General features: G+C 37.5%; 1 protein-coding gene across 1 annotated transcript in view; it reads left to right on the forward strand.

Moving 5' to 3' along the window:
• The window catches only part of COL9A1 (collagen type IX alpha 1 chain), a 70,591-nt gene that overhangs the window by 38,746 nt on the left and 10,880 nt on the right, over window positions 1-20,965 (forward strand). The window contains exons 21-32 of the mRNA XM_030007473.2: window positions 1,430-1,483; window positions 2,216-2,269; window positions 2,448-2,501; window positions 2,622-2,675; window positions 2,901-2,954; window positions 4,070-4,114; window positions 4,931-4,984; window positions 5,088-5,141; window positions 14,020-14,073; window positions 14,843-14,914; window positions 19,369-19,404; window positions 19,512-19,556. Coding sequence (XP_029863333.1) covers window positions 1,430-1,483; window positions 2,216-2,269; window positions 2,448-2,501; window positions 2,622-2,675; window positions 2,901-2,954; window positions 4,070-4,114; window positions 4,931-4,984; window positions 5,088-5,141; window positions 14,020-14,073; window positions 14,843-14,914; window positions 19,369-19,404; window positions 19,512-19,556 — 630 coding nt within the window. The remainder of the gene's footprint in view (window positions 1-1,429; window positions 1,484-2,215; window positions 2,270-2,447; window positions 2,502-2,621; window positions 2,676-2,900; window positions 2,955-4,069; window positions 4,115-4,930; window positions 4,985-5,087; window positions 5,142-14,019; window positions 14,074-14,842; window positions 14,915-19,368; window positions 19,405-19,511; window positions 19,557-20,965) is intronic.

Consider the following 20,965-nt stretch of genomic DNA (forward strand, 5'->3'; position numbering starts at 1 on the left):
AAAATGTACAACCCTGAATGTTTTTAAAGCTTATTTAAATTTCTCCTTTTTTTTTTCCCCTGCATTTTCTCTCCCCACCAGCTGTATTGCTAGAGCTACTCTACTTCTGGTTAGGAAGGAGGGAAGCTTGGTCCTTCTGATTAATGAAGTACACGTACTCTTCACACCTTTCCCTCTGGTCCTTGGATTTATAATAGTTTGGCATATGTGCAAGTATGTAGTTAGCAAGACAGCAAGTTTATAGCAGTCATAAACTATGGCATGTTTTATTTAAAGGTAAAATTTATTAAGTATTCCCTCCTGTGATTTGCATCTTCCTGAAGCCTTTTGCTTCCACTGTCCCAATTTTTGTCAGGATTTTTTATTGAGAGTTTGTTCTTTTTCCATTCTTTCTGTCTCTTGCATCTTTTGTGTCTTAAATTGCTGCCAGTGGGATTCATGTTTATATGGGCTCTGACTTTGCTGGGTAATTTTCCTGCTGTTCATCAAAGTGTATCTAACTGTTATTTCAAAACTGACTTACATTTCTATTCTTATGATCTTGCTAAATCTATATGGTTAAAGTTTCTGGAAGGAGTAAAATGTAGCAATCATGCCATTGTCTCCTTCTCCAGAAATGAAATCACAGAAACCTTATTCTATGATTGTCTATGTTCAGAAACAACATCAAATTTGTCCTGATCATGAATCTTCTCATGAGTGTTCCTTCCTAACCTCTTGGACACATTTGCTAAGCTGTTACTATCTTACTTTGCTTTTCTGACCTTCTTTCTATCTTTCAATTCTTCATAGTTATTTGCCTACATTTTTGTGCTGGTTTATCTATTTGAAATATTTACCATGTCTGTTTGACAAAGGAGTTCCTTATTCTTTGGAAATCTTTTTTGAAAACATTGTTTTTTTCTCTCCATTTAAAATTACTTAGAGGGTAGCAACTACATAATTTCCTTGAAACATAGGTGATAAAAATAGCTGTACTGCACTTGATGATTTCTCTTCACATTTTGATGCTCTTCTATTGTGTGGTAAAGGATATAGTATTATTAAGGAAGACACACACAGTTTCTGAAGTAGCATGAAAAGGTCTACCTCCTTGCTGTCTGATATGATTTTTTAGAGAATGAACTGAATGTCATTTTTTGAATGACATTTTTTCATAGTTAAAAAATATTGGCTTTCATAACTCCACAAAAAACCAAGGTATATTTAAAAAAAAAAGTTTGCCAAGGTTCCTTCATGGGGGGTTTTTTGGGTTTTTTTTTTGTTTGTTTGTTTGTTTTTGTTTTTGTTTGGTTTTTTTTTAAATTAGAGCTTTAAAAAAACCTCAGCTGTAGAGGATTTGCAACTCCCAGCAAACCAGGAGGGACCATAAGTTGTTAGTGTTTCAGCACTTAATTTTAATGTCTTGTGTTATCTACTTGTTTTGTAGGGAGCTCGTGGGCTTGATGGTGAGCCTGGGCCCCAAGGTCTTCCTGGTGCACCTGTAAGTAGAGTGTGTGTTACCCAAACACTTCCCAGGGTCTACCCAGTTAGATACTAAGTCCTGAAACTTTGTGGCTGTGAATCAGAAAAGCCTCTGATTAATCCAATTCTATTGATTCCCCACAGGTGAACAAATGATATGACAGTGATGTCAAGTCCAGAATCTCTTACTGTCCCCAAGGAATTATGGGGTAGATGAACACATTTTAGCCTCTTAGTATGTTATTGTTACCTCGTCATTCTGAGTGCTACTGTGCATTAGGGTGGCTTGGAATTTTTCAGGTTTTAAACTGGAAAATATTCATTCATTAGAACAAAACCTGTACGGGGCAGTTTGTGCCCTTTTGTTTGTGGTGGGTTTTTTTTGGGTTTTGTTTTATTTGGTGGTGTTTTCTTTGTTTGTTTTTTAATTCTTACCCACTCCCTGCCCTCGCAGCTGGAATTTATGCTTGGAATAGCCAGTAACTGTATGGGTTGAAGAAGTGAGTGCAACATCCTTTGCTTAGACACTCCTGGATTCCTAAGGGATGGCTTCAGCTGTGTTTTTTAAAATGTAGCTGTCAGCTGCAGTTTTAAGTAACTGCATTTTTAAATATAGTATGAGTTTAAGATGTCTGTTTTAACCAAGTATGAATTGTACTGTTGTTGATTTACTGGAGGTTTCAGATAATAAATACAAGTAAGTTTATTCTGGTTTTATTGCTAAAGTAATCTTTTTTTTTTTTTCCTGTAGGGGGATCAAGGACAGAGAGGTCCATTGGGAGAGGCAGGTCCGAAGGGAGAAAGAGTGAGTACAGACAAATTTCAACTCCTGTTGACTTGCAAACGTTGGTTACTTATATAAACATACAGCATAATTGGTACTCTCAAAGTAATGCATATCTGAATGAGTATGTGTTGACATTCTTTGCATCTGTCATTTCAATGTGTTTATTTTCATTTTTTAAAATTGTTATTATTCTTAGGGCCCTCAAGGTACAAGAGGAATAAATGGTCTCCCTGGGCCTAAAGGAGAGTCTGTATGTATATTTCATTTCTTCATTTGCTTCATGTCATGCTAATTTGTGTATCAGACTGCTTGGGTGAAATAACTCCAACACCACATTAATTATTTTTTTTTCCTTTTATTTTCTTTCAAGGGCTTACCAGGAGTCGATGGCCGGGAAGGGATCCCTGGAATGCCTGGAGCAAAAGTAAGGCACAGTTGGCATATATCTGAGCTTTGGTAGTGCCCTAGATTTGTTCACTCATTTGTGGCTTTTTATTGTGCTGCTGCCCGTGGCTTCATGTGCATCATTAAGGTAGTTGAATGAACTTTCCCATGCTACAGATCCAAAAGTACTCAAGCTCTGTGTTCCAGAAATAAAATTTTCCGTTTTCTTTGATTTGCGTAAATTACAACTTAAAATGTTTTTCAGGGTGAACCAGGAAAACCTGGAGCTCCAGGTGATGCAGGGCTTCAGGGACTGCCAGTAAGTATCTGGTATTTTACCTTTGAAGGTTAGGCTCAGTTCAAACCACAGAAAGGCCATATATAGGTTAGTTTGATGTTGATGTTGGAGTAATGTAAGTGAAAACCTAAGCAGAAGGCCCAGGAAGAATACGTGTAACGCAAGGGGAAATTCTGCTATGTGTATCCAAAACTTTTGCACAAAAGCCTAAATCTCCTTATGGTACTGTAGTGAGGAACTTGGTCTTGCATACTGGCCACAAATATTTTGTAATTCTTTTAGGGTTTCTTATATCTGAGATTCTGTGGATATTATGGTGTGACCCCACAATTAGAGCTGGTCTCATTGTATTGACTAGGGCCAAACCTATTCCCAGGGTGAGCTGGAAGAGCCAACCTGCTAGTCTAACATACCTTAGATGAACAATCATCTCCTTTTGATATTCTGCTGGCTCAGAACATCTGGAATGCATCACGCTTATGCTTCTTTCTGCGGGGCAGGGGGGGAGTTTTCTAGTGTATCCCCTGTGGTGAAGTTACAGGGAATCAGTAGTGCTTTATGGACTTTTTTAGAAGGTAATCCTCGCATATTAACTGAGTAAGTTTGAAAATGTGCCAACTGTCAAAAGCTTAAATAGAAACTTCTTTGAAATACTATGCTATAGGAGTAATTGCTGTGAGGATATAGTGAAGGAGCTGTATTAAAACAGAACCGGAAGTAAATTTGTAATACGAAGTGAGTTCTTAAGCTTGGAAGAAAATTTGGTAAAAGCATACTTGCTATGAGCTGTTGCACAGAAGTGAGGAGGGGATGAAATGTATACAAAAAATATCTGTTAAACTCTCTACCTCCAGTCTCAGAATACTGGGACCGAGAATCTGTTTCTAGTCTTAAGCTAGAAAAAGCCACAACTCCTCACTTTTCCATGCTCCTTTGCCAATTTATGAAGCAGGGATAATACTCCTTATCTGTTACTTTGTGAATAGAAAGAATTCAAGCTTGGTCCGTTATTGGATAAAAGTGCTTCAATATCAAGTAAAAGGACTAGAAATCCTTTAACATGAGAAAGATGTTTTTTAACACCGTTTCCAATCCCCTTAACAACAAATAAACACTGCAAATGTTGTTTCTTTCAGGGTTTACCAGGCTCTCCAGGTGTGAAAGGCATTCCTGGCCCAAAGGTAAATCATCTTGAGTATTGACTTTCTTACAATACTGTATTTGTGCTTGTGCTTATCAAGTTCTAAAGCATTCATTGAAATTATATTAACTTTCCCTTCTGGTAAGAGACAAGCCTTTGGCTGAAAGAATTAAATATATTCTTTTATCAACTCCAGTCCTGTGCTTTTTCATGATTCTTTTGCTACACGATGTGGTTTTCATGATTCTAGGCATTAAATGATACCTAAAAAAGGCCATTTCCTTTTAAATGTGTGGAAGTCATTGCTAGAGGAGGCATGTGACATGGGTACCTCAGTACAGTTTGAAATGAGGGATCCCATAATAAGGATAATATTTATAGCTGCTGTAAGTTGGTTGAATCACAAAGGTTGTCATCTCTATTTACATACTACCAAATTGCAGCATCAATTCCAATTAAGTTTAAAAAAGTATTGTATGGTTGAGACTATGGAATGTTTCAGACAATAATGTTTGAGTTTAGTTTTAAATAATTGAAAAAGAAAACTAGGTTGAGACATGAATTTCTTCTGAAATTACATGGAATGATATTATCCTTCTGTGATTTGAGAGCAGCAATCAAGTCTATTTGGGATTTGTCAGTAAGTAAAGAACAAAAGAACTGAAACCTGGCTTTTGAAAAATTAAATAGGAGGAGTTAGGTGAAAGTTAAACAAAAACCAAAATAAGGGTGGAAGTTAAAAATGAATACAGGCTGATTTTTTTTTTTAAACCTTTTTGATTTCCTTATTTTTTTATTTTAAAATGGAACAGTATACTATTGGCTTGGGTAATATTTTTCATCTTTTGTCCAACAGGGTAATAGAGGTCCCCCTGGGGTGCCAGGTTTGATGGGAAATTCTGGTAAACCGGTAAGATCATTAATCTTTTTCAAAAGATGAAGAAAAATTAAGTTTTGCATTGTGCAAAAAATCACTTTTCAAATTTGTTGCATTCTTCCTATCCCCAAACCAGGGTGAACAGGGACCAGAGGGAGAAGCAGGTCCAACAGGACCCCGAGGACCACCAGTAAGTATTGAATAAATTTCTTACTGAGCATATGTAATATTGCAGTGTCTCAAGTTATGGTTGCTGAAGCTAACAATGAGGTAAAAATATTATTCAGCACAAGTGCTAATTTTTAAGGTAAATACTAGGTGTTCTTTAACTCCCTTCTGTACCAGGTGGATGTGCATCATTACACAGAGAAATCCAGAAGCACATATGACTGTTTCTGGCTTTGGTGATAAATTAAATTTTAAACCTTTGTTTGTATTCTTCTGGTCTTTGTTTTTTAATATGCTGAGTCAAAGCCCAAACAGAGGCAATGAGGGTGGTTTGTGACTAAAAGCTGGAACCAAAGTCCTGTAGCTATAGTGATGTGAAGTATAGCATTTATCTCTACTTGGAAACACTGATATTGTAGTTTCTTTCACTGGAGATTTTCCTTAACACTGGAAAGATTTGGAAGACTGGAGAAATTATTGCTGGGTAGGTAGCTCGCTGCAGGAAATAAATGTGCTAAGGAAAGTGAACTGATGGCATTTGCTAAGGCTCAGTGTTGAAGACAAAGGACAACTGTTCCTGAGGCATGCTTGGGGTACTAGAGAGTCTGCTGGGTACAGATTTCTGATTCTCTCTAGAGTGGACCTGGCATGGATTGAAGTTACATAAGGCTGATCTAATTTCCCTTTGCTGTTAATCCTTCTGTGAGGGATGAGAGGGTCAGTGATTTGAAGAAAATTGTCATATACCAAAATTCAGTCTGATGGCATTGACAAGGCTCCAGGCTCTGTAACCAATTGCTTTTGCAAGCTTCTCTCTTGCCACTGATACCCTAGGGATACTTTCCTGGACTTTTCTGAGCTTTTGCTATCATACAGTGACATAACAGTTTTACTTATGGAGTTGTAGGGTTATCCTCATACAGGGCTTAGAGAGTTACAGATAGGGATATATTTGTAGGGGTATTTCACAGGTCAGGAATATCTTCTCTGAATTAACTTACACAGCAGCAGTCAGCCAAGTAGCAGATTTCATTTTCTTCTGTTTTCTTCTGTGGTTTGCGTTATCATGTGCTAAATGCATTAATTCATGACATCGCGTTTATTTTAGACTGACTCTTTGTATGAGTGCTGTGTCCACAGCTGCCTATGAATGATACATAAGGGGGATTATATGAGCATACACTTACTAGGATGGAATACAGGTATCTTCAGCCTCCCATATATCCAATTTATAAACATTTTTGTTGTTGTTGTTTGTGTTTAAAAGTGTTGGGTGCACTAGAAAAAGTTTTCAGCCCTGTTCTTCTTGAGCTGATATTTTGTATATTTGTAACGGGAATAAGAATTATAATTGAATCAGACCAAAGTAATTGCCCACTCTGATAATGCACTGTAATCTGCTAAACTATGCTTTTAATCCTCTCAATGTGAACATGAATTTACAAAATCAGCAGTCCATAGAACAGGAGTTGACATGCAAGGTTAATTATTAATAACCCTGTAGTTGGACAGAAATACTTAATGCAGATTAAATACAATGGTTTTTCTGTTTATCACTCTAGAGACCAGCAAGACACCTGGATATCTTGCCTCTATTTTCTCTGTCTTTACAAAGTGCACTCATTTTGGAAAACATGTGAACATTAGACCAAAAGCATAGAAAGAAAAAAATTTTGGTCAAAACAAAATGGAGAAAGGAAGTAAATTATTGATAATAAAGTAAGTTTGCATGTAGAACATTAAACAGTAATCTACTTCTCATCTATAGTTCCTTGAAAGCTATAAAGAGTCTTGAATAATAACTACGTTTAGCTTCCTTCTGCTCAAGACTACAGGCAGCATATGCCTGGAATGGCTTTCTGTTTTCTTTTTGGGAGCACTGGAAAAAACATTGCTTCTACACAAGAAACTGGAATGATCAGGATTTTTTGTTCAGGAAGGACACAGGGTCGGGTTATTGAACCTCAGGGAGCTTTGCTCCAAGTTGAGTTTGTGTTTATTTTCAGGGCAGAATAAAGAGTTTTTTTCTCTTACTTCTGCTGCAGGTACATGTACTAGATATATTTGAGCCTCCGCTTTTAGGACTCTGTCCCTACATTTAAAAAAAACAACCAAAAACCTTCCAGTTAAATATTTCTACATGCTGTGATTTCAAACTTCTAAAACTAGAAATTTTGAAGATAAGTTGAGAAAAGCTTTTATAATTGCTCTAAAGAGGATTTTTCTTGTGTATATTTTTGTATTTTTTTCAGATTTTGAAATTTTCTCACAACTTTACTATTTGATAGTTTTTGAGCAAAGTTTTAGAAGCAAACACTTTCAAAGCCTGAGGATTTTATAGTTGCTATTCAGGTATTTTTCTTGTCCTTTTCCGTCCTATTTTGAATTATCCTCTTTAGCACTCACCTCAGTTCTTTTCTTTCTCCTTTACCCTTTGTTCCATTTCACTCTTGGTATAGAACACTCAGTAGAAGTCAAGAGGGGCTGGGCTTCTTCCTTGGAGTTGGAAAAATCCTTGATGTTTTGCAGAATGCAGAGAACTTCAGTCCCTTAATGTGTTGCTGCATGGCAGCAGCCACATGAGAGATCCTCTTCACTTTCCCATTTCACTTATGCCTGTTCTTCCCATCACTACTGGGGAAAGACAGCATGGCTAGTAGCCCCAGGAGGGCCAGAACTGTAGAGGAAGGGACCTCCAGTGAAGGGTTGGGGGGGATAACAAGGCTGACTCTGCTGATATGGCCAGCAGGCTGGTATCTGCGCTAGGGAAAAACAACATGCCTACATTTGTGTTACATGAAAAAATTGCCTTACTTTTCAGCTTTAGCTATTTGCAAAAGACATCTTTTTGAGAGAAAATCTTCACTTCAACTAGTGTGTAATTTTTTGAGGAGTTACACAATGGAGCTTTACTAATCAATCATCAGTGACTCTGTGGGACAAATTAATACTTCTATCCTGGTTACCAAATAGCCTATAGTATCTTCTGGCATAAACCATTTTATTTCAATGTTATTTTCATTATTAAACAAGTTTTAGAATGTAATTGGAACAGTATTGTTACTAAGGACCAGATTCAAATTTTGGCCTTTTGCAAGTCTGTAAAGATCTGCAGTTTCACAGGGAAGATACTAAATGGTTGAAAACAAGATAACTGGCTCTAATTAAAAATACGCAAACTCATGTGTTGGGAGACTTTTACCTCACTGCTGACAAATATCCCTAGGAGAAAATTATTTCAAAAGTACCATTTCAGTCTATCATTGCTTTTCCTTAGAAAACTTAAGTTGGCACCTGAGTGGGAAAAAAAAAGTTTTACTTTTGTTTATTTTGTTTACTATTCCATCTGTTCAGTAAAACAGAAAAACAACTGGAGCAACATGGAAATTTTGTCTTTTGTTTCTAAATCAAACATATTCTCCATTCCATTCTAATTGTTTTGTTGGTTAACCTTATGTTTGCTTCATGTTATGCTAGCCAATCCAAGTAATTACCAAACTCATTTGTGATTTAAACCTTTGTAAGCCAGTCATCATGGCAGGTGGCCCAAAGGAAGCAATTCTCAAACAGCAGTGTCATTCCTAATCAGTGGAATTTAGCCATGCTCCCTAAGCTGCTTAACCATTTTCTTTCATATTTGCTGAGATTTAGTAAGATTTAATTTTTCATATTGTGTCTGCAGAAAATACTGACCCCTGCTCCTGCTTTTTTCATCCCTGTCTTTCTTCAGCTATTTAACCTTTAAATTGCTAGCATTTGGAGAACACATATCCCATCCTGTGGTTTTGCAGTGAAAAGAGAGTTTGGAACATTTAAGTAACCATTTAACTTAAAGTTCAATACTTGCCTAGCAAATTGAGCAAACTCATTGTGTATGCAGGCCAGCATATATATGTTGTTAAGGATTTAGGATGCAATATGTGTTTTCCTAACATTAGCAGCAGAGGTTAAGTATCTAGCTGCCTAAGATTTGATACCATAGCCCCCTCTGAGAGATTTCTAAGCGGCCCTGGTTGGTTGGGCTGACTTGCGCTCTGGAGGTGCTTTTGTCTCTCTGCTCATTATAAAGAGGGAGCCTGGAGAGTACCTTGGGTTTGGTACTAAAATGTCAGCTTAAAGTTAGATGAGAATACTGTTTTCAGCATCTTAAATTATTTTCAGCTAAATAATTTTCTGAGTCTTTAAAGATATTTTTGTCTTACCTACCCTGAAATGTATCTTTGGTTACCCTAACAATTATAACTAAAATCTAGCTTTTCTATCATATTCTTTTTACATGACTCCAACTGAAATAATGGGTCATTTTCTGTGGTTGGTAATGATGTAGTAGTATTGGTAGCATGGCAGGATGAAATGTCCTTGCCTCAGTTTATAAGATATGTTTAGGTATTAGTGGACATGTTTTGTATATATAATTTCAGAGGTGTTCCACAAGTTGCGAGTTGTAGTTTACATTTAAGATACAGCTTTAAATACAGGGTTAGCATTGCACAGTCTATAGCTGAGTCAAAAGAACAAGGTGTATTTCCATCCTGCCAGGTATGCTTTTTATCCAGTAAACCTAAGCCTCTACATGGATGTGACTAAACTTTCTGTGCTTGCACAATTCTGCAGCATGGTTTTTACAGGGTAGCACTTTCTCCTCTGTCACTCACAGACTACATATCCCAGCCAAACCTGATTAGTATTTCCAAGCCTCTTCAGTTCTCATACTATCCACCCCTCTCTTTCCAAACTGCGTGGTCAGATTCCTGTCTGCTACCTCACTCTTTACCCCTCCACCTCCAACAACAGCTTCCTTTGACTTTTGGGCGTGCTAGACCTGTGGATGTCAGCAGATATCCCAATGTTGGCTTCTAAGCAGTGTAGACACTAACCTGGGTAAAAAATGGACTTGTTATGGAGTTAGTGTACTAAAGCTGTCCTAGACTTCAGTTAACGCTACAGATACATCCAGTATGAAAGGTCTGTGTCTTTTATACTTGGCCACAGTATCACCCTTGAAGAGAATGGCAGCTATTGGGCTGCTGCTTGTGCCCAAAGCATGACACAGTTAGGAGGAAGGTACATTTCATGCTACATCTATCTCTTATCACTACCCTGAGCAGTAAAATTTCATTATTACTCTGAGAAAGGTGCAAAGGTGCATTTAAAATCTCAGAGAAAGTTTGCTGTATATTTACTCTTCTAGCAAATAATAGTTTATATTTTTGGGTGCTATTTACTCTTCTAGCAAATAATAGTTTATATTTTTGTGTGCTTTTTAGTACTGTACTGAAGGTCAAAGGAGGAGTCCTGTTGATGCTTCCATGGATAAATCCTTGAACTTAAATTACTAATTCCTCTGAGATTTTGGATGAAAAAAAACTATGATAAGTTAAAGTCTCACAAGCATATAATTGATAAATGGGTTACATTTTGCAAAAGACTTTGGAATACTAAGTTTGAAAAAGTTCATTCCAAAATGTACTTTGTTTATTCTTTTTTATTCTGCAGGTTTATTTCTATATGGCACTGCTATTGAATATACTAAAATTGGTATGACGTATATTATAAAACCAAAATTCTTAAGTAGAGGAGAGGTTTTTTTTACAGTATACACTGTGAATTACCTGTCAAGAGATTCTAATCAGTGTTTCGATTATGCGGGCAACTAAGTGAGATGCAAATTACCTGGGGCGTATTCTCATTCTTATTATTGTTCCACTTAATTGATGAACAGGAAATCAATAAACCAGTGAAAGAAACTGTTTTTGCATGAGAATGCATTCTGTAACTGCTTGTGGGAATTCTACAAAAGAATCAAGTCTTCAGCATTTCAGTGATGATGAAAACCATCCCAGAAAACCTAAAGGAAGGTCTACTGTAAATCCTTTTATGTCCCCTTACATATGTTACTTTCAAAGGCTAAATATAAATCTAACAGAACTGTGAGAGAGACATTAAATCTTCATTTAAATGTATTGAGTCATACAGCAATCCTGCCTTGGAACAAAGGGAAGGTAGATTTTGTTGTAACCACAGTCTAGCACATCAGCTGTGGAAGGGCTGCATCCTGGTATTGTTCAGTACTGTGGTGCTGTACTACCCTTTCACACCCTACCATTTCACATGTGCCTTGCTGTCTTTTGGGAAAATGACCCTATCCTCAGCAGTACTCGCATGCTAAGCAATAGTATACTTAACAGAAATCAATTATCTATACTGTTAAAGTATTGGCGCAGTCCTGGACATGCTTTTGGTCCACACTGTCCAACATCATTGACTGAAACAATCTCTAGACAGTGGCCAAGTTTTGGAATACTTGAGGGGCCATTTGCAGTGACAGTCTGCATGCTGCCTCCCTTCATTGTAGACCAGGAAAGTTTACCATCACGGGTGCAAGCCAGTCTGTCCCAACTCACTCTGAACTAGAGTAGCTACTTACCCTTTTCAAGCATTCCACTTCTAGGAAAAGTAGGAACTTTGAAGTGTGTCAAAAGTGCATAAAACATACAGATTCTGGTCTTTTTTTGTTAAACCCAGTGCAAGATGCCCATTGATTTGTGAGTGGCCAGCAACTGTGGACTGTGTTATATATAGGGCCGGTGTGTAAGAAAGGTAGGATGAGGACATGGCCAAACCACCTTCTCTTCTGATTATTGCCTAGGAGTAGCACAGAGGAATGTTTCATCTGACCAAGTACAGATGTCAGCACCTGAACCAGTTATTACAGAAACCCTCTTATAGGCTGTGGGGAAAACATAGATGCTTCTAGGACATGACTTGTGATGTATTTAAATGTTTACATGAGGACATTTCAAGATGCCTTTTTTCCTTCATCCCCTATGAAGGGAACCAAAAGTAGTTAGCTCAATGTAAATCCTATCTCAGGGCCATTTCAGGTATAACTTGGAGGAAGCTTTACAGTCTTTTAGGTTATGCCATGGGCCAATGGGATCCCTGATTGTACTTTGAGTTACATTTCCCCTCTTACTAGCTAAAACAACACTCCTGCAGATCTTGCAGTGGTGGCCCTTAGTCTGAAGTAATATGTCCTTACAGACATAAGGTCAATGTTTATCGGAAATACTACCCTTTTGTATTCCAGTCTTCTGTATACTAACCTGCTTTTTTACCACCTTAGAAAAGCATTGGTGTTTGAAATAGTGCCTGTAGTGTATATGTGACAAAAGATTTTTTTTCATTTAAAACAAGATGATAGATTTTTCTTGCATTCTGTATGACCAGTAGAACCTTTGATGTGCTTAAGAGGTTTATTATATGATTTTAACTCTAGGGAAGGTGACATTACTTTTGTTTTATAGCTGTATAGCAATCAGACATGAATATTATGACATATATGAGGAGACAAGTTTCTAATACTGATCATAATTTTAATCCTTCTCTTTCCTGCATCAGAAATGTAGTAGTATTCCAGGTCAGAGATGTAGTACAGAATTATGTGCTTAAGGAACAGATTTTCAAAAAGGTTAATGCATCTTCTGGGTTGTAAAATGAAGGTGATTTGGGGGGGCTTTTTTCTTTTTTTTTTTTATTTTTTTATACATAAAAAAGCTTCTAGAAATTATACAGAGTGCTTTAAAAGGATAGTGATTTTAACACCATGTTGAAGGAAATGAATGGAAAAGTCTTTTCATGTTTGGTTCTCTGATCTCTCCAGGATGTCTAATTATTTCTTGAATTGTAGAGTTAGTTTTCCTAAGCTTGTGTGAGAAGTTGTCATTGCATTTTTGACCTGGCATAAAAGGCCATGTCTGCCATCTCCTTTTATTGTTCAGTATGTCACAATATTTCACAATATTTTTCTTATTATGAAGAAAATATCTATATTTAAGATTATCTGTTGTATACAGGACTAGAATGCTTAGATCTGCTTTTATCCAAAATTTTCTAAGTTATATATAACAGGTTATATACTTACATATCTAATTAATAACTTCAATTTTTTATATTTTATGGTCTTAAATGCTATATCATGCTTTTATAGCAAGTACCCCTTTCGCATAGTGGAAGTAAGAAAAGTGTCTCAAGTGAGACTTAGGCTTGTGTTGGGACAGTGTTTGAATTTATCTGTACAGGTCAGGGTAAATGTATAAAACTTATTGAGCTGCTCTGAAAGGTTTAATCATAAGAGACAAAACCCTTTTGAGAAAGGTACTTGAGTTTGAAAATTGTTTAAAATCTTTGAAAATCTGACTGTCAGGTTTACTCAGAGTATATATTCAAATAGATGCATTAAGAGATGGAATTATAACACTAATGTGAATATGATGATCTGAATGGATAAACATAACTGAAGATATAAAGTAAAAATCCAGTAAAAAGCATATTTATACTTAGCACTATTATGAATGGGGATTTTTAAAGGTTATCCTTCTGTATAACAGCCTAGACTTTTTTTTTAACCTAAAGGAGTTTGTTAAGCATGACTTCTGCACACATTTTTCACATTTGTTCATTGTCCATGTGGGATCATGGGCTCTTAAGTATGTGGTGTTGTGGTAGTTCAGTTGATGAAACTAAGTAAAAGCCTAAAGCTAAGCATGTGCGTCAGAGTTGTCTTGGTGAAGTAAATGTGTTTGTGACAGGTAACTCCCCGGTGTTATCCCATGAAGGGGACTTGATTGTGCATAATCACTCAGCAGAATGAATTAGTTGAATCATTTAATGCCAACTAAGTATTGTATGCCATTGTTAACTAAAAATGTTTACATTTCTCAGGAAGTTTCACTGTTTTTAATGCATGGTATTGTTGTACCAATAAACAGAAGTCTTCATTAAAGCCAACTGCTAAGTAGTGTAATTCACTAAATATTAAGAAAAACAAAAATCTTACTTTATTCCCTGTTCACAGGAAATATTTCAGGAAGTAATTATGTCCTTCTATTTCCTATAAGGGTAGCAGAGGGGAGCCAGGTCCTGCGGGTCCTCCAGGTCTACCAGGAAAATGGGTAAGCAGTTTATTTCCATATGCAGTGCTCATGTTTACTTTCAAGGAGCTATGGTATCATCTGGAAGTACACTTACCCATTTATCCATGGAGGGAACTGAAAATAACATTGAAACAAGTGATTGTTGAGTTTCTTTTTCAGTCCTCTGTGACTGTGCTAATATTAGAAAATGCTATTTTAAAGTATATGGAGATGTGTGGGCCTTTTTCTTCTATTTAAAAAAAAAAACATAAATCCTGTGATGCGTGAAGTTGGGTCTCACACTCCTGTGTGGGCTGCATGTACTTGGGGAGTGCGAGCAGTGAAAGACTGGCTTTCTGCTAACAGCTATGTGAAACTAATGAATGGAGCACATTATGAATGCCACCTTTTACCAGTGCTCCAGCAGTATTTACACAGTAACAGTCAGAAGCATTAGCTGGGGATGTTTTGGCTGAAAGAGCCTGCTGTTACAGAGGAATGTGCAAATCACAAAGTGCAAGATCTTAGGAAGTATTTTCAAGCAAACCAGACTGTCGTCGAGGGACTTGGAGGGTGGAAAGCCCTGTAAGCCATTTCTGATGTGTTTGTCAGCAATAAAATCATAATAAGACGCTGTTTAAAGGGCTCTATTTTGGATCAGCTCTATTTTCATCAGATAATCCTCTTTCATCAAGTTAGTACTGTTCTGGGAAAAAGATTCTGCCCAATCTGCTTGTCAGGGTATGACCCTTAGTTGTTCATTCTAAAACAGATTGGGTAAGTTTACATCCTTGACTTATTTTCACAGGGTCCCCAAGGTGATATTGGACTTCCTGGACTGCCAGGTTCTCCAGGCCTACCTGGTGGTAAGGGTGACCGGGTAAGAAATGCACTCATACATACAGACTGCAGTTTGACATCAGGAGTAAATACAATAATTGGAGCATTGTTTTCAGTTTTTACATGAATTAATGTCTGGTTTCTTGTTTTCTATGTAGATCTGTTAACTGCTTGAAAGTGGTGCTCTAGGATCCCGTTAATGACTTGTAGCTCATAAAATATATAGGAAAACTCTTGACAGTGTTACTTAAGGGACTGAAATAAGATTGCTGGCGTAAATATTTCCTTTTTTTTGGAGTTTGAATGATTTAAAGGCCTAAATCATATTGCAAATCATTGACGCAGCCAGATCTGAAGCTCTAACTCAGGGTCTCTGGTCACTGAAGAGCTTTGGAACTTCAGCCCTGGTCTACAGTAGATGCAATACCTTTTACATATGTCTTAGGACCTGCTATAGAAATGCACAGGCTAATGCAGCTATTGAGACACCTATGCATATACGCACAATTGCAGGATATAAGTACCTCTTCTAGTATTTTGTTAAGAGGGAAGAACTGGGCCCTGGGGATCTCACATACCTGCAGAAGATATCTTACTTTGCTGAATAAATGTCAGTGAAGACAGTGTATAAACCCCCAAATGTTCCTTATCTTCATTTGCTTATAGGAGGCTACAGAGGGTGGAGTTCACTCACTGAACTTCAGACATCTTTGTTATAGAAATATCCAGTTCTACACTGTGTTTCATCCTTCTTACTTGAGGCAGCTATTTCAGTATTAAATGAATTGCACTTGTGAAGTTCCTCTTACTTTTCCACTGACAATCAAAGAGTTACAGGACTGTTAGTCAGACATAGGTATCACTGCTGTAGATGTCTTTAGTTGCACAGAGGAATTTTGCCCCTGATATGCTCCCAGTATACATCATAGGGTGGCTAGATAGGGCTTGCAGTTGTTTTTGGCAGTTTTAAAAAGCTGCCCAGGTACTTACAAACACATTTCTAAGTCTTCGTTGTTGCTGAGGTATTTTTTTTTGTGTTTGTTTTGTTGTTTTGGGTTTTTTTTAATGCTGAGATCAGGAACGTATGTTTCTAGTCTGTAAGTATTGACATAAAGCATTATTAGATTGGTAATGATTCATACTTTAGACTTCTCCAGAGGGAGATTGAAGGTACCCGAGGAAGCAAATCTGGAAGGAAAATAACTAGTATTTGTTGCAGTGCTGACAGTCTCCCACCAAAGATGCCTGATTTTCCTCATTTACTGTATAAAGGGTCTGGACCTCTAGGATAAGAGCAGAACGTAGATGCTGTAAACAGACCCAGTGAGATTCAGGCTACAGCCAGGAGGTTACTGTCCATCTAACTGGCAGATGACAGTATCCTATGGATACTGGAGCTTTTTTAAAAATCCTAGGGTTAGTTTAATGCCCTGTGCAAATACCTTAAAGTCTAAAAAGCTGTGCTAGCAATTATCTCATCCTGTGATTGCTTTTTAGCTTTCCTGTTTTGAGATGAGTGTCCGCTTGTATCCCTGATTAATTTTTTTATTTCAGTTGCATAGAGGCTGGAGTGAGTTTTCTGGGGCAGGCTTAAAATGGCTGCAGCTTTGCCAGTAGCACTGATCTGCAGTAATGTATTCCAAGTCACAAGCCTGGAGAGCATTGTGCCACTCTATCCTTTCTCTTTCCTGTTCAATTTGCAACTGCATCTGTCTTACAGAGAGCCAAACATCCTTGTCAGCGTTTGGAAATAGGTATCTCCGTAGCCTGTTGTCCCTAGTCTTTGGGTGAACCACTGCTATCAATAAGTTCCAGACTGAAGCGATCTTTCTTCCCTTGCTGATTTCAACACTTCATGGTTTTGTACACAGGGATCTTAGAAAGTTCTGTTGTGAAGCCCATGTATGCGTGATAAGAGTTGATGTAAATAGCAACCAGAAGCCAAGTAGAATTCATAAAAACCCATATTTCAGTAGTCATTCTTGATCCAAAAGCTGTTAGATATTGGGTACTATCTGCTGGCACCTTGTCACATGCAGGTGATTTAGACCGCTTAAAGAACCACTGCCAAAGGTATCAGCAAAGTGGTTTTATTGAAGTAAGATGTTGTAAAAGTGAGACTTAACAAAGTTTGATGGCAAAGTTCTCTCTATTACTTACTGCCAAGCATATAACACTGATTCAAAGTTATCAACACAAAATCAAAGTTACGAACACCAAATCTTAGTGTACTATAATGCAAGGTTGTGCGTGATATCGGTCACTTACTGAAGATCTGCAGTTGGTAAGGGGTCTCTCAGCCTCGAGGAAGAACCTTGAGAGGTGTCCCAGCTCAAGAGGAGATCACCACCGTGCAGCCAACTGCTTAGCAGGGAGAGCTCAAAGAAGGCTCACTCAGGCTGTCATATTTATGGAATGAAGTGGTCGTAGTCAAATTATGTGTGATGGAAAAGGTAGGCATGCGACTCCTTGTACACACAACGTTTTTTGTCTGCTGACAAATGAGTCTTGGAAGAACCACCTGTTATTCATGTGTTAATGGCATGGTCAGTGTTCCAGTTTCCAAGCCCCTATGCATCAATGCTCACCATGTCACCCTGTTCCTGTGTGGGTTTTCAGAGAACAGATAGGAACTGGAGAAGTTCCTGGCCTGGTTATGGCCTAGGCCTTTACTTCCTTTGGAGCCTGAACCAAACTGCCTCTAGTTTGGTCAAGGAGTCGAGTGCATCCATCACACACTTGAGATATTATAGCAGAGACAGCAATACAAAACAATGTTACAACAATGGATCACGCGTCAGTGAATCTTACAGAGTGGTTACGCAGATATGTTACGGGTAATGGCCGAACGCCAGTATTCACCACTTATACTGTTTCTAATTCACATCTTTTGAATTGGTTTCAGAAACTCTAGTTCTGTCTGTTTTAGTAAATTAAGCAGCACCAGGGCAAGACCGAAATGTGGGCACTGGAACACAATCCTTTATACTGTTAAATAGTTAGTGTAGCCCCTGGTACAGTTTTGGTTGATGCTGACTGGCAGTTTTGCAAACAATTCCTGGGCATGGTTTGAGAGGGATTTTTACAAATAGATAAGCAGTATGTCAAAAAAGTGGATATTTTCATATTTTGACATCTTACCCTATTGTCTCCGTTGATATTTTGGGAGTCAATGTAGAATAGATTCAGATAGTTTCAGCTGTGATTTTTATGTTTGCTAATAAAAATATTACAGGCCAAGTTCACAAAAGCAAAAGCTTCTCCTATCTCAGCCTTATCTATTGGCAATTCTGTTGCTCTAAAGAAGAGTAAGTGGAGAAGAAGAACCCCCAAAATGATGTTAGGTTGGAAGTCAATGTCTTTTTGAGTGAGTAATTGGAAAAACCTTAATAAGGCATGATTTTGAGAACACCTCAGACAAAATAGTTTCAGTGTTGCTTGACAAAGTTGGAATGTTCAATTGGTCTGTGATTGGCTTTTTGTCCTCAGGAACATAAGAACAAATCTGAATTCATTACATTCTGGATGTTACACCTGTTTTTGTGCCTGTATCTTATGTGAATTAAATGGATCTCTGAAATGGGAAAATGCTGTATCTCCATCCATTTTAGAAAAAATTTTTAATGCACAGTTATAGTTCTTTAGGAATGTGTATGTTTGAATGTGCACAGACTGCAAAGAACATTTAAGGATGGTGTGACTGGTTTTTTAACAGAACACAAATACTAAGATTTTCTTAAATAATACACTGTTCTACAAATGAAATACATTTCCTATAGAAACAAATTACATATGTTTGAAATTAATCAGGTCATTAAGTTATTCCTCTTTGGTTCCTGCCTGTCCACACAGGTACGTTGTGTTACAGGATTCTAAGATGAAACATAATAATATATATATATATATTTTTTTTTTTTTTAAAGGAATATCAACTTTAAGATACAAGCCATTTAGCTTTGACTGTAATGATTAAAATTCTAGAGACAGTTCTACTAAAAAAACGTTGAGAATTAAACAGCAAGCATGACAAGATTGTGACTGAACTTGGGAATGTCTGTGCTTATCCCACATTAGCAGGGCTGGTATGGCCTACAGCAATACGGAATACTTAATAGGGCTAGAAAAATTGATACACTTACTGCATTTTTTACTTATGACTTCTAACCAATTTGCAGAGCAGAGTTGTAGCAGCTGCAAGAACATCTGCCATGTAATGGGGAGATCTACGGTTTGACGGTCAGAATCTGTACCGTCCAGTGTGGCAGTGGACTATATGTTCCATGCTATTACTTGTCTTCAGTCTGTCAACTTAATTATATAGTAAGATTTAAGTGCTTTCATTGTTATTCTTAAAAATTTGCAGCTTTAAAGGTCTCTTGCATTAATGCTATATGGCAGGGAGGATTGAAGATAATTTAGTATGCTTTTGAACCTGCAGTTTCAGATTCTGAAATGTTTGTGTTTTTTTTCTTTTTTTAATCTTCAACCTTTTAGGGTTCAGTGGGGGAACCAGGACCTAAGGGTGAACAAGTAAGTCATGCTAGAGATCATGGTGCTTTCAAGTGACACTGCCATATGCTGCAGTACATTATGTTGACTAAATCTGAAGGCTGACAGTATGTCTTTTTTTGGTATAGGGTGCACCTGGAGCAGAAGGAGATGGAGGAGAAAAGGGTGACTTAGTAAGGAGTTATTTTCTCTTCACCTGATCTAATATTCTGTTGTCGTAAATTAAAACTTTGAAGTATTGTTGAAGTGCTTCAAGGATATGTTTTGATCATTGAAGATCACATTTCAGTTTTATACTAACTGGGCATTGCAGAGCACAGCAGTTCTATTAGCCTGGTCACGCCATTCCTGCTGTTTTGAAAGCACTCTGATATACGCATATTCTATTATTAGATGTATAGTATTATACACAGTACAGGCTGCCTTGAAGAGGGGGTGTGTGTGTGTGTATATATATATATATATAGATACATACGTAGAGATAGACTAAGCATTTATATATAAATACATATATATGCATATACACACACACACACAAAAATTCTTGGCGTTTGAGGCAGTGAGGATGAGGAGGTAGTTTAATTCAGGTGAAACAGGAGCATAGATAATAAATACCCTCAATAACTCAGAGTTGATGGAAATATTTTGTATTCCCTTTATCTTTGGAAATAAGATTTAGCAACTGGATGTTTGGGAGAGGGAGAATGATCTGGGAAGAGGCTCTGGCACTGTGATATTGCTGGAGGAATACATATACATGTATATGCCGCAGAAATGTGGTATATTGTGAATTCACATGGGTAATGCCTGGGTCATGTGCCCTTGGGTAGAGGATTTGTTTTCTACAGAAAGAGAAACGCACTCATCCAGCAGCTTCTATGGGGCCCCATCCAGCAAAGCCAGAACTTAATCTTTCAAAAGGAAGTAAACTGCTCCCTATTTAAAAAAATGGTAGCCAGGTTGTGTCGTAGAAATGAGCACTTATTTCCTACGCTCTGCAATTCTGAAAGGCTTTTAAAGTTAATTAACAGCCCTAGTGAGCTAGATGTCCAGTAATTCAGCTTTACCATCATTATGCAGATTCCCAGGAAGCAACACTATAGGCTGTTCAAGTGTGCTGCCAGTTAGTCTGTTTTTAAACTGGTAACAGTTGTTACTTCTATTTCATTCATGGCCTATTCATTAACAGACAAGGTGGCCTTTCTGACCTCTAGAAACCAATTATTTTACCAATGACATTTAGGAACTGGGAAAATACAATTTTCAGAAATCTCTCTAAGACTAATATGGAAACACTGAAGGAGAAGAGTTGATCTGTTTTGTAGGTGATTACAAGATTTTGAAACCTTTTTTCCCCCACTTCAGAGGGAAAACTAAAAACTTCTGAATAGTGGGACTGCAATTCTCAGTCAAGTGATAGAGGGATCTTGGGGTTGTTCAAGCCAGGAGCCAGGTTGCTGGGAACAGGAGCTTCTAGGATTTGGCTTCTTCAGAGCACTTGGGTAGACTCTTGCCTCATTTCTGTTGCAGTTCTGTCAGGGCTAACACAACACCATAAAATACCTGTAAATCTGTCAAGCTA

The sequence above is a fragment of the Aquila chrysaetos genome, chromosome 2 (genome assembly GCF_900496995.4).
Source record: "Aquila chrysaetos chrysaetos chromosome 2, bAquChr1.4, whole genome shotgun sequence".
In the NCBI taxonomy this organism is placed as follows: Eukaryota; Metazoa; Chordata; class Aves; order Accipitriformes; family Accipitridae; genus Aquila; species Aquila chrysaetos.